General features: G+C 39.6%; 1 protein-coding gene across 1 annotated transcript; it reads right to left on the bottom strand.

The window, feature by feature from the left end:
* Window positions 1-13,840: 13,840 nt before the first annotated feature.
* LOC142165821 (uncharacterized) lies at window positions 13,841-14,251 on the bottom strand. Its single transcript, XM_075224197.1, has one exon. It carries the CDS (start codon window positions 14,249-14,251, stop codon window positions 13,841-13,843), a length of 411 nt encoding a protein of 136 aa, XP_075080298.1.
* Between the last annotated feature and the right edge of the window lie 445 nt (window positions 14,252-14,696).

Here is a 14,696-nt window from a genome sequence, read left to right as displayed (position 1 = left end):
GGCCCAACGTAAAGGGATAAGTGTAAACACTTAGATATCCCTCAATATGTGTAGTGCTGTCGTCATCGGGCCTAGGAATCACTACTTTCTTATTCATCCAGCCGTAGTCCTTCTGAACTACAGGGAGAACGACCTCGGTAATAGAGTAGATATATCGAGACACTGCCTTGTATTGGCCTTGAACCGAAGATGTCTTCTCAACCATAATGTCTTCATTAACTGAACACCTACTGGGGACAAACATTTTCAAGGGGGGGATCTTCCACTGGTTCATCAACAACCACATCAGGGGCGGACTCTTACACCTTAGTGGTAAGCCGCAAAGAAGAAGGAGCATCTTTTTGGGGAACGGATTTTGAGGTTTTTTCCATTGCTACCTGGAAAAGCTTGAAAAGGGTAAGAGAAAGGTAAGAGGATGAAGGCTCAGTTGTGTAGGCTTGAATAGATAAGGGGTAAAAAATTTGCAACGTACTAGCAACGGAGATAAAAATGCTAGAGTATGAGAAAGGGTAATGAATTCCTAAGGGTACGAGGGTAGAAGCTTAGACGTAAAGTAAAAATTGAATGGGGGAGGGGATATTTATAGGGGTTCTGCGATGCTTTGCGTCCAGGGATGGCCAACCGACAGCTGACAACCATTTGAGGTCATAATGACATGACTGACGAGACGTATTGGGTTTTTTGTCGTTTTTATCATGGCATACTGAAGAAGGAATTGGGGAGCTCATGTAGTTTCTCATCAACTTACTCTCCGATAAATGAGGGGACTATCTGTATATGGGTAAAATCGGGCTCATAGTACACCCCGGTCTCCAATGGGATAAACCAAGCTCCTAACATGATGTCGAGGGACCAGAATCGATCCGAGGGCATGACGCCTACCCTCGAGGATATCGGAGTCATGATTCAGGATCGGCCCAACCTCGCAAAACTTCAAAGAATGTTGTCAGCAAATCCAGCACGACCAACAGAAGGACGTAAAATCCGCAACCGGCCGGATATCACGACGTGAATCTCGGCACGTATCGATAAAGAACCGGCAATGAGTTAAACAAAAGATTTTTTAATATTTTATGGAATTGTACCTAGAGTAGGATTCCTCTACTGTATAAGGGGGGGTCTGATAATTTGTAAAACATATTGTAACACTTCTCACAAAGCAATATACTATTATTTTCACTGTTATTCATAGCTCCTCTTCTTGTTCATTAGTATTGGCTATTGTGAGCCCGGATCGAGGGTGAATATTTCATTAAGGTTGGAATCATCCTCCTAAAGTGGTTTGAATTTACTATATCTTTATTTGTTCAATCTAACTCAATTTATTATTTTGTATCAAATTAATATGTGTATCCTTAAAATCACTTAAAATTTAATTATTATCCGATTTTAAGGGTAAACAATTGCAGAATACAGAAAATTTACTCAAGAAAATCACAAAGGTAAGATTTGACTGTATATGAATTCGGATTTTTTGGACACTATTGAGAAGATGTTTAATAGGCAGTTGGACATAAAAATTATAATTCTTAAAAAGGATTAGTATTTGGAGCTACATTGAAAAATGATTTTTGAAATGTGAAATTATGTTTGGACATGCATTTCACTTGAAAAAATATTGCAGTTTTGTGTGTGGGGGAAAAAGAATTTAAATTTTTTGAAAAAGTGGTCAAAATTACTTTTTGATTTTGGAAACACTCATTTTCGAAATTTTTTCAAAACTTACAAAATTTCAAGGGCAAACGTATTTTGATAAAAGCATTTTGAAAAAAAAAGAATTTTTTTATGAACAAACGAGTCCTTATATAAAGAGAAAGTAGTGTGTTCACTCTTTTGTCACTTTTGAGTAGCATACACCTTAGAAGTAGAATGTGACCATAGTTTCATGTCAATGCAATCACATCCGAAACTTTATAATAATTAGCTTTGTTGTGACAACCTATGTTTGAAAGTTGTTCCAATAAAAAGAAAGGAACTGGTAACGATTAGATGTAACGACCCGGCCGGTCGTTTTGAGAATTTAAGCTCTGTTCAACGGCATAAGGTCTTGAGAAGCTTCATATTATGTTTATTGACTTGCGTGCATGGTTGACTTCAGTTACTGGATGATTCAGAGTCAAATTGGAAGAAGGAATCGAGTTTTGGAAGCTTAAGCGGTGAGAATTTGACCAGAATTGAACTTTTGAGTAAACGGCTCCGGAATGGATTTTGGGTGATATCAACAGTTCATATTGTGATTTGGGTCTTAGACTCTTAGGCGTGCATCCAGATTCCAATTTGGAGGTCCGTATGGTAAATTAAGGCGTTTTGGTAAAAGTTGGAAAAGTTAAAGTTTAGAAAATGGAGAAGTTTGACCCATAGATGACTTTTGTGATATCGGGGTTGGAATGCAATTTCGAGAGTTGGATCAGCTCTGTTATGTCATTTTGGACTTGTCTACAAAATTTGGCGTCATTCTGAGTTGAATTGATTGGTTTCAGCACGAGTTTTCAAAGTTGGAAGATTTGGAAGTTCATAGTTCGATTCTTGGCGCGATGTGTATTTTCGGCGTTGTTTGATATAATTTGGCACCTCGAGCGAGTCCATTATAGGTTATAGAACTTGTTTGGGTGTTTAGAAGGGGTCCCGGGGGCCTCGGGTGTGATTCGGACGAGTTTCAGATGTTTTGCATAGTTTTGAGAATATCTGACTTTTGGTGTTTTCGCACCTCCGACCTTGGAGCGCAGGTGCGGCTCAGCTTCTGCGTGAGTCTGATCGCATCTGCGATCTTTGTGTCCTGGAAGCTAGCTTGCTTTTGCGAGTGCTGGAACGCAGGTGCGTAACCGCTTCTGCGGTTGATGCATCACATCTTCAAAGGAGCCCCGCTTCTATGCTCTTGTCATCGCTTCTTTGGCGCTGCTGATGCGGCTAATTGTTCGCGTACTAGAAAAGGCTGGGCAGAAATATTTAAATCGCGGGTTCGGCCATTGTCTTCTTATTTGGGTTTTGGACTTCGATTTTGAGATCTTATTTCGGGGTTTTTCAAACAAATCGATTGTAAGTATTCTTCACCTAGAATTTAATATATTCCATGATTTTACCTTTGTTTCTATCATTTAAATTGTGTTTTGGGTTGAGGAAAATGGGGGTTTTTGAAGAAAATTTCTAAAAAGAAAAATCATGATTTGAGGGACTGAATGGTGTCGGAATTTGATAATTTTTATATGGTTGAACTCATATGGGATGGGTATTCGGATTTTGTAAAATTTGTCGTGTTCTGAGGTGCGGGCCTGGGGGTCGACTTTTGGACCGATTTAAGGATTTTGTTAAAGATTGAGATTTTATGATCCGGAATAGCTTCTTATGTGTTTTGTTTGTGCTTTAAAGTTATTTTTGTTAGATTTGAGCCGTCCAGAAGTCTTTTCACCCGAGAAGTGCATTTTAGAGTATCGGTTTGTCGTCTTTGACGTAAGTATCTTGCCTAACCTTGTGTGGGGGATTTCCCCTTAGGATTGAGTTTTCTATGTTTATTGTAATCCGTGTATGCGAGGTGACGAGTGCGTGCTCAGACTTAATTGTGGATAGTTGACCTTTTAGGTTCTTAGGTCCTTAGGTCCTTATATTCACTAAGTAGGAAGTTGTTCTTGTCGTAATTGAGTTCTATGTGCTAGTTTCACCACTACATGCTTTAATTGGAATTTATTGTTTGATGATCCATTCTTATTACCTATTTAACACTTATCTGACTTAACTGAAGACTTTTACCTCTCCTATCGCCACACTATCTTTTCATAACTGCTTATCTTTAATTGAAATTGTTATTGTCTCATCCTATAATTATTTAGTCTTACCTGGAGTGATGATTATCTTCTGCTGCTTACCATTAATTGAATTGTTGAATATCCTTCGAAATTGCTCAATCTTAAAAAGAGTTTAGATAACCTATATCTTAGTTGACTTGCCTTTATTTGGGAATATGTGACTCGTGTTGACTTCCTTATTGGGACTTGTGCATTGTGGGAGCGTTTCTACATATTAGTATTCCTTGTTGAACTATCCCCTTTATGTTTTTCATTCCATACTATGGTTATTCCTGGTGAACTGGTTCTACTATTTTTTTTTGTGATTTAAACTTCTGGAGTTTATTTACTCGTTTTACTTCGCAATTCTGTCATTGTTGTTGTTGTACTGGTTGTGCTGGTGCACGAGGTTTCTGCCGTGCGGTTGTTGTTATGGGGTTGCATGAGGTTTTTGTCGTTCTATGGTGACTATTGATATATTGCACATGCGGCGTGACAATGCAGGATATATATACTTATATGTGGGTTGCGCATATGGCAAGACAAGGTGGGAATGTTATAATGCACGTGTGGTGAAACAAAGCGGGCAATCACTATATTATTATTGCACACGTCGCGAGACAAGGTGGGCTATGTCAGGGATTGATTGTGATGATTTTTGATGGACTGGGGGCATTCTTGTTGTTGATATTGTGTTGTGGTACGCCTACATGTATGAGCTTTATCTCGTGGAAGTTGTGAGAAAACATCTTATGTGTTGTTCGTTCTTTTCCTTATGCTTATTAGCTAGTAGGAACTATGTTAGAGCACTTGCACAAGCATACACGTAATTGAACACCACTATTGGAAATGAAGTTCTCCTGGTATTGTCAAGTATAGTTGTATGATAACTAGGGATTATAGTTCATTTTACACTCCTTTTTACTTGAGTTTTGATTAAAAATGTATACAAAATAGTCCTAAAGGCTTACATGTTGTACTTGTTTGCAGGGTTTGGTAAAAAAGGTGACAATTAGACAAAACCAGCTCAAAAAGGAGTGAATCATGCACAAGTACCAAGAACAAGTCAAAGCACAGTTGCAGCAGACCCGCCGCGGCTGCAATCCATTTAGTGCGGTCCGCGGTGAGGAGATTCAAAGAAGTGCCATTTTGGAAGCTCAAGCACTGGGGCCGCAAACCATTTTGTGCAGACTGCAATAGCCTCACTGCGGCCGCAATCGAGTTTATGCTGTCCGCGAAGCAGAGATTCATAGAGCTGGGATTTCAACTGTTGGAAGCCAATGCGGTCCGCGGTCCTTTTTGTGCGGACCGCAGTTGAAGCCATCGTGGCCGAGATGCATTTTATGCGGCCCGTAGTGGCCAGATTCAAAGAGTGAATAGTCAATCAAAGAAGCCTCATTGCGGTCCACGGTGCATTTTATGCGAACCGCAGTACCTCTTCAGGGATATTTTTCTCCAAAAAATTTGGCCTAGTATAAATACTTTATTTTCACATTTTTAGGTCATCTTTTGTAATCTGTGAAAGACAAGAGCATGTGAACGGTTGTGTTAAGCCATTTTGAGTAATTGTAGCTAGATTAACATTGTTTCTTCTTTACCTTAGTTTGTAATTAAATCATATGGGTTATTCTTCATCTATTTCTTTGTTTTCTTCCATTATTATGAATAGCTAGACCCTTTAGATAGGATTGTGGCTCAACCCTAGTGTGGGTATTTGATGGGTCTTTTGTTTTAAGGCTTGGGTGCTTATGGGTGGTTGATATTTAGACTGATTTGTGTTTTCCATATTGCATTAGTGGTTGCAAACACTAATTTGTGCCTATTTGACTTGGGCTCTTCTTGAGAAAGAGAGTTTGGGTCTAGGAAAATCATTCCAACAATGAATTAGGGTGTAATCAAGAGATTGATAGCCCCAATTAAAGGGTTAAATCTAGAGATAGTAATACCCCACTTGAGCCTATGTTGCTTGCACAATTTTGACACCTAATAGGTCTTGAGAAAGTCAATTAGGGAAAAGTCACTCAAGCTACCGAGAGGTATAGAGTGAGTAGTATCGTGCATTAGTTATATCGCAATCCCCAACATAACAACTTTGCCTTAGGCTTAAGAACCCGTCAAGTATTCACCTAGGAGAAAGTCACTTCCCTGGTGCCACTTTAACTATTTAGAAAACCTTACAAGTATTTACTCTTAGTTTAGTTTAGCATATCATTAGCATAAATATTAGAAGTAACAAACAACCAAAGAGTAATTAAGAACACTATGTATCTCTAGTTTAGATAGGAATCCAATTCCCACTTCTAGCTCCCTGTGGATTCGATCCCATCTATCTCGGGTAAAAGCTACTTCGACTGCTCTCGCCATTGTGTAGTGGTGTAGGGTTGGCTCCGATCAATGTACACCCTTGTTTACATGCCGTATATGTGACAGTGGCTACACTTATCATGGGAGTCGTCAGCATGATCATGAGGTGTGATAAGGGCACATGATGCCAAGTATTAGGGTTCAGGTATTGAGACACGTGAGTTGCAATTTGTCCGAGATTCGGTATTTCGTGGAGTTTGTTGCTAAGACATGACGTGAATACTATCATAGGTTCTAAGTTATTGCTTACCTTTACTGTATTTGTGTTTTAGGATTTGGGTTTGTTTTCGCTCGCTCTTCTATGTTATTTTTATGGTATTTCTGTTGTTACTTGTTGTTTTCTTCCCTTATTGTGATTGTTGTATTGTTAGCCTATCATGTAGTCTTTATATATGCATCATGTTCTGTTGTCCCTATGCTTATATTTGTATAATTTATTAGACCAGTAAATGTCTTGACTGATCCTCGTCACTACTCCACCGAGGTTAGTCTTGATACTTACTGAGCACCGTTGTGGTGTGCTCATGCTACTCTTCTACCCATTTTTTTGTGCAGACCCAGGCATTGATCGTTAGTAGTTGTGCGGATCATTGCTGAGGAGACTCAAGGTAAACCTGATGTTGCGTTCGCAGGCTTTGGAGTCACCTTCTTACTTGTATTCAACTGTTTTCGCTCTTTTCCAAACAGTTATATTTAGATGTGGTAGCTAACTCTGTAGAGCATATGGCTTGTACACCGGGTTTTGGGAATATATTCATTGTATAAAGGATTCATTCTAGAAGAAATTTTTTTGATATTACTATTTATTGTTGCTATTCCGTAAATATTAGGCTTACCTAGTCCTTAAGACTATGTGCCATCACGAAACCCAATGGAGGGGAAATTGGGTCGTGACACTCAAGCTAGAAAAAAGATTGACACATAAAAAAGTTGAAGAAATGAAACTCAAATAATTTTGAAGTGAGAGCTCCACAGCATAAGTATAGCAAAAGGAATTAAATATTCTAATTAATTTCTCCATACTTGCTTATCCAAGGTCTTAATGAGTAAATTAACTCACAAGATGGGGTGCACTCCACACCTACAACCCCAGGGTCATGAGTTCGTGTCATCAAAGGAGCAATAGCTCTAAGATCGATGACCATTGGTCAGGGGACTAAAAGATAGATAGAATCCACCACTTATACACAATGTTAAATAGCGAGATTTATAATAGAATCGACAAAATCTATATTAGGGTTCATGAGGGTTGAGAGAAGGTTCGAGAGAATCTTATATACACTGAATTAGAAAATAAATCTTTCGTATAATATGAAAATGGTCTTTACTATTAAATAGAGGACCTGACCCGGTAGACTGCCTATTACAAAATAATGGACTCATTATAAACATGGGCCTAAATACTAAGATGCCCCAAATGATCAACCTGCATCCAATATCCTAACAGCTCCCCTCAAGTTGGAGGGTGATTAAAAATCCCCAACTTGCTAAGATGAAAACAAGTTGGAGGGTGACTAAAAATCCCCAACTTGCTAAATATGAAAATGATGAGTAGGCCAAGAAAGTGCCTTCGCAAGGATATCAACAACTTAAGCATCACTAGAAACATGGCCCAAACTGATTAGCCCATCACCAATTTTTTTCTCTGACAAAATGACAGTCCAGCTCTATATATTTAGTCTGCTCACGAAAGACTGGATTGCGCATAATATGTAAGGCTGCCTGATTATCATAGTACAAAAAAATGGGAGAGGAAGAGGAAATACCAAAATCAGCCATCAGCCTTGAAAGCCAACTGACCTCAGCTGCAGCTTTACTCATGGCCCTATACTCAGCTTCAGCAGATGGAAGAGAGATCATAGGCCGCTTCTTGGATTTCCATCTCACCAAACAATCACCAAGGAAAACGTAGAAACCAATCACAGATCTTCGACTATCAGCATAGGAGGCCCAATCACTATCTCAATAGACCTTCAAGGAGCGATCAGATGAATTGCTGAAGAAAAGGACAAAATCAGAAGTACTCGTCAAATAACTCAATAGGTGCAAAACATCCCGCATATTAGGAATACAAGAAGCTTGTAAGAACTGACTGAGATATTTAACTGCAAAGCTAATATCAGGCCCGATATGTGTTAAGAAATTCCACTTACACATCAAGCACCTATATTCCTTCGGTTTAGGCAAAGGATCACAAACAGAAGCCTTAAGTTTCTCATTAAGAGCAAGGGGACAAACAACATGAGAAGAGGCAGAAGAAGCAAAAGAATCCTACAATTCATGCACAAACTTCTTTTGATGTAGAAGAACCTTAGAATCAGAATAAAGAGCCACAATCCCCAGAAAATAATGAATAGAACCAAGGTCCTTGATTTTGAATTGTTCATGCAAGAAGGCTTTTAAAGATGAAATCTCAGTCAAGTCAGTCCCAGTTAGGATTATATCATCCACATACACAACTAGAATGACTAAAGAAGACCCAGAAGTCTTAGTAAACAGTGAGTAATCATTTAAAGACTGAGAATATACTCTAGAACAAAGGGCCCGAGACAGTTTAGCATACCATTGTCTGGAGGCCTGTCTCAAACCATAGAGAGACTTAAGTAGCTTGTAAACCAAAAGACCAGAATAAGAACCAGAAGGAGGAACAGATAAACCAGGAGGCACATTTATAAAGACATGCTCATCAAGATCCCTATGTAAGGATGCATTATTGACATCAAGTTGAAATAAAGGCCAGTGTTGCTTAAAAGCAATAGCAATTAAAGACTTCATAGTAGACATTTTAACAACAGGAGAAAAGGTTTCATGAAAATCAACCCCTCAACATGAGTATCACCCCTAACAAACAACATGGCCTTATATTTTTCCAAACTCCCATCAGCTCTATATCTTACTTTATATACTCATTTGCAGCCTATAGGCTTCTTATCGGGGGTAGCCTAACAATATCCGAAGTTCTATTAGCCTCCAAAGTCTCAAACTCCTTCTCATGGCATCCTGCCACTCATGGACTATAGCAGCCTGAGAGTAAGTGTAAGGCTCAGGAATATGGAGCTGAGTAGTTGACGAGCGCAAAATCAGCGTATAAAACTTAGGATCGCTAGTCAAAGATAGTATAGTATTAAATCTTCTACACATAGATTGGGTTAAATAATGCTCAAAGAAATCTTCATCTTATTCAGGAAAATAAACCTTTGATTTTGAGTTATTATCGAACTAAGAATAATAACTGAGATTATCAATTGTGAATGAATAATGGAAATTGAATGACTAAGTAAGCAACGATTGAATATCAAGATGAGAAATAAGTGCGCTGACAAGATATGTGATCAACTATTAGTAGGGGCAACTTTGTGTTATGTTCACTCTTAACGTTTATTAAATCCTTCGATTTCAACAGATGATTAGACTATCTTAAGGATTCAATTCTTCTTCCAAATGAATAAGAGTGCACTAAACAACCTAATGATATGTGATATGAAAATATACAAGAATATGTTGAATGAATGATCTTAAGAAGAACGATCTCGACTATTCTTCTATATTGGATCAAATGATAACTCTATAAACTCTTTTGATTACCTATGACAATCGTGAAATCAATGCAAACAAGATAACACAATGCGAATTGTAGCAACACTTCTCTTTCGATTGAGATAAAACCACAATTAACCCTGCAATTCAATTAGTAACTCATTCGACGAATTCAGACAACTAACAGAAAGCAAACCCAAAACAATAGTCAAATCGCAATATCTGTCAATAACCCTAAGAAAGATTACTCCATAGTGGAGAAGTTGTTCGTAACAAGGGTATTAAGAGAACAAGAAAACATTACAATCCCCAAAATCAAACAAACTTGTGTATTGAATGAATTGGATGAAGTATTCAGAGTTTATATTGTTTCCTTGCCTTCTTCTCTCCAAAAATTGCACCAAAATCCGAGATTCCTAGTTTTGGGATGAGCTAGGCTTCATATAGGTCAAAAGACTGCCTCCAAATTTACAAAAATAGGCTTGACAAGAAATCCCTGAGATGGACGTGCGCGACTGCACACCTGGGAGTGTGACCACGCTCATCGACACATATCTTTGGCAGACTTCTGTGGCACTTGCGCGCTCATGCGCGGCCGCGCATGAGAGTTTCTTCTTTCATAGCCTATTTTCCTGGCACTTAGTGTAATATTCGTCCATTTATCCCCTCTGCACCACCTGCACTAAAAGACAACATATTAGACCTAAATTAGACCAAATCTCTATCGAATCAATGAAATCAAAGACACAAAACGGGCATAAATATTGAGTAATTTTAAGCTCATCAAACACCCCCACACTTAGCTTTTGCTCGTCCCGAGCAAATCTAAAACTAAATTGCTCCTAGCACTGCAACCACCTTAGATAAGTGGCCGGCCAAAATCAACTCGATACCATCCTAGGGTCACATTCAACCTCAACACAGGTCATGACATTCCACTAATGTTGTGGTCAAATTGGCGCCAAATCCTCGACACACCTCACAAGAAAAAGGCAATGCTCATTCGCATACCAATTGAAAATAATGGCCTAGGGCAATACACAACAATCACTCGCCCTCACAAAGAAGTGAATCATGCTTTCAAGAGTACCATAAGCTTCTCTATCGTGTAACTATCTACTAATGTAGGAACATTCTTATCTAGTTCATGTAGGACTTTGCATTTGGTTGTAACGTAGGCTATGGGGCGGGTTGGATATAATCTGTATAAGAGTATTTTCACCTCCCTAAGCACGTTAATACCTACAACAACATACGTGACCAACACCTTTTTCAATTACACTACCCCCAAACTTCCAATTCAGAATAGCACCCATTTCTCATCTCTTTTAAGCACAACATAATAAGTAGGGGAATGTTCATTTTTATTTCCTTACTCAACATTAGTATATCTCTTTTTTTTCTGGGTTTTTTTCTTTATTTCACAATCCCCTGCTCTCACGCCTCACATACATTCATGATGGTGCACCTTTTTCTACTTATTATTGGTTCCACTCAAAACCAACCCCCACCCCCACACTTATGTCTGTTTATCTTTTAGCATCACACACAAGGCATTCAAGTGCTTAGGGATGACTACAGGCTCAGGTTGTAATGTGGTTTCCAACAAAAGAGGAAATTAGGCTCAACTGGGCTAACTTATCAATTCTTAGGAGGATTCAATGCAATCGAAGAAAAACACTATCAAAGAAAGCCTACGGTAATCTCCAAACTCAACTATTACTTATGATTTCGCTTGTCCATAACCAAGCCAAGTTCTAGACCCTGTCAGGCATGATCACTAAGCAAATATCTGCCTTACCACATATAGCACTTTGGATAGGCCCACAATTCAAATCGTAGTCACCAATGGTCTCTCTAACTTACAAGGGCAGGATCATGCATCCCACCAGTCAAGCACAGTCAACTTTGCAAACCACAAGCAACTTTTCAAAAAACATATCTTAAAAAAAATAACAAAATCTACTCTAAAAGTATCTGATTCAAAATATTACAACCATGGTAAAGAACTGAACAAGAAACCCATGGAAGTACAAGTGAAGAAGTTATCCAAAAAAAGCTAATAAAATATTTTTGGAATTTTTGGTTTTGTGGTTTTTTTTTTCAATAGGAAAGCAAATTAAATGGCGCTATTTACAATACCCTTACTCCCACACATAACTAGTGGCATGTCCCCATGTCACAATATTAAAATAGAAAGGTGAAAGAAACTCCCCTGATTGGGTTAATCCGTGTCGGAGACAGTGCCGGGCTCCTGATGACAAGCCCGACCAAGTGCACGCGGCCATGCCATGATTTTCTACTAGGACTTGGCATTCTGTCTAGAAAGTGAGTCCACTCGAGTGCCCAAAGCAGTGACAGAAGTGCGCATCCCCTCCATCTCCTATTCCAAGGCAACCATTCATGTTTCCCATACACTAACGGAGGGTTCTCCAACACCCTGCTCATGCGGGGTAGTAGCATCAATATCCTCTCTGTGCACCTCCCTTTCCTCGACGGGCGCATCAGACTCCTCACTCTCAACCTCCAGAGCCACAACAGGTTCTTTCCCAATGACAACTTTATTAGCCCGAAATTTCATTTCTTGCTTGACCTTTCCGTTCGTAGCCTTGTTTTCAAGTACTCGTGCCTCACGACACAACCGAGTGACTAACTATGGGAAAACGAAACCATACCTCTGCACCGGACAACGAATTGTCATCTTGTCTTGAATGGCCATACCCACATCAAAGTCGTGGCAAGTGACAAAGCACTAAATCAGAGCACCCCGGTGTCCATTCACCTCAATTGTGTTGCTGGAATGCATTAGGCGGTTATTAATGATGTATAGCCAACACTTCCCCTCAAATGTGAGTGTAGTAGAGTGAAATTTATGGCCCATGATTAACCATATCACCTCCTTCCCGGGCACATAAATGGTCTCAAAGAACATGGTCTACGGGCATGATTCCTTGTTGTGCACCAAAGAGTAGTTGGCTGTATCAAGATGGTCAGCGTACGTTGGTAGGTGATAGGCCTTTTGGATAGCCTCCTTGGAAAATTCCACCTTTTTCTTCCGAACTGTACACACATAGTCCTCATGTTTCGGGAAATTTGCATAGAATTCCCTAACAACCATTAAATTTGCCTTATTAGGTTCTTCGAAGAACACCCCCATTCCTCGCTGGACCAATTACTCATAAATTCTGTAACACTCATTGAGGAGAGAACTAATGTTGATTCCCTTTTCAGGTATTGGCCTTTTGCCCGTCTTGCTATTAAACCGTTCTTGGGCCTCCCAGGAGACGAACTTGTTTTGATCATATGGGCGATACCACCTGGACGTGCCCATATCTTTATCTCTAGACGTGCTTGCTTGCCTAGCTATGGAGGCACTCGGGGTTTTTCTTTTCTTGGAAGTGCCCATTTGCACCTGAGGGGTCAATTGATGGAAACACACTTAAGGAGGGGTGAAAAAAGGATTAAGGGAGTGGTGTGGTGTGTGTGTTTAGTCGTGGAGAGAGAGAGAGGAAGGGTTGGGGCCAGTTTAGGGTTTAGTTTGATGAGAGAGGAGAGAAAAGGGGGAAAGATTAGAAGGGAGTTTAGAGAGGGGACTAAAATCCAAGTGTTAAACAAAAAAAGGGTCGGGTACTTACTTGTGTGTGGTCAGGTGCGCGGTCGGATCCACTCGTGTGTGGCCGCACACACATGCCAGATTTCTGTTATACGTACATAGCCTGATGCACGATCAACCCTCCTCATACATGGTTGCTCACCTCCAGGCTTGCTGACGCCATATTCTGCGCAATCAAATGAGCGGTACACCCTTCCCGGTCGTGCACCTAATACACGCACAAAGTGCTTTTATAAATCCTCAATTCCGCACTTCCACAATATATACTTTTCTGCAAACCACCAAATCATAATATACACTAAATTTTACCTAGTCTACTCTACAAAAAAATAAAAGAGAAAAATCAAGTTAGTAGAAGAGTTAGAGGTAGTTCGGAGTTATAGTTATTAGCTTGACTCAACTAGGCATCCTCAACTGATTAGGATGCTCGAGGATTGCTGAGCAAATCCTCCAGCAAGATATGGTTTTAACCCGTGCCCACTGACTTTGAGATTCTCCGTTCCTTCCATGTTCTGGACCTCAATCGCCCTATATGATGATAAATGTTTCACCTCATACTGTCCCGTCCATCTAGCTTAACTTTTCTGGGGAAAAATCTGAGTATACTATTGTATAGAAAGACCTTTTCCACTTCATGAAATTCTTTTGGTTTAATCAAATGGTCATGCCATTTCTTCTTCTTTTCCTTGAAAATTCGCGCATTCTCACACGTGTCCAATATGAATTCCTTCAGCTCATTCACCTGTGACATTATGTGCCCACCTGCAAGACTAAGATCAAGATTAAGCAATTTAATTGCCCAATAAACCTTATGTTCTATCTCCACGGGTAAGTGACATGACTTTTCATATAACAACTTGAAGGGTGAAGTCCATATGGTTGTTTTGAACGTTGCTCTATACGCCCATAGAGCTTCATCTAACTTTACTGACCAATCTTTTCTGGAAGCACTAACCATTTTTTCTAGAATTCTTTTGAGTTCACGGTTAGCTACTTCTACCTACCCATTAGTTTGCGCATGATATGGGTTCTTGTTTTATGAGTTACCCCATATTTAGACAACAGTGTGGCAAACTGTTTATTGACAAAATATGACCTATTGTCACTGATGATGACTTGGGGAGTTCCAAAAAGGGTGAAAATATTCTTCCGAAAAAAATTCACATACTACCCGATCATCATTTGTCCTAGTGGGGATTGCCTTAAACCACTTGGAGATGTAGTCAATGGCCACTAGGATATACTCATAGGAATGGGAAGACGGGAAGGGACCCATGAAGTCGATGCCCTAGACATCGAAGATTTCACATACCAAAATAGAATTCAAGGTAATCTCGTCCTTCTTACTAATGTTACCTATCCATTGGCACTTGTGACATGCAGCCATGTAGGATCTAGCGTCC

The sequence above is a fragment of the Nicotiana tabacum genome, chromosome 11 (assembly GCF_000715075.1).
Source record: "Nicotiana tabacum cultivar K326 chromosome 11, ASM71507v2, whole genome shotgun sequence".
Classification (NCBI taxonomy): domain Eukaryota; kingdom Viridiplantae; phylum Streptophyta; class Magnoliopsida; order Solanales; family Solanaceae; genus Nicotiana; species Nicotiana tabacum.
Note: the sequence above shows the minus strand (reverse complement) of the source record. Positions and strands in the feature narration are given on the sequence as shown.

Excerpts from the sequence above, each read along its gene's own strand:
- LOC142165821 (XM_075224197.1), bottom strand. The coding sequence starts at position 14,251 with ATGGTTAGTGCTTCCAGAAAAGATTGGTCAGTAAAGTTAGATGAAGCT.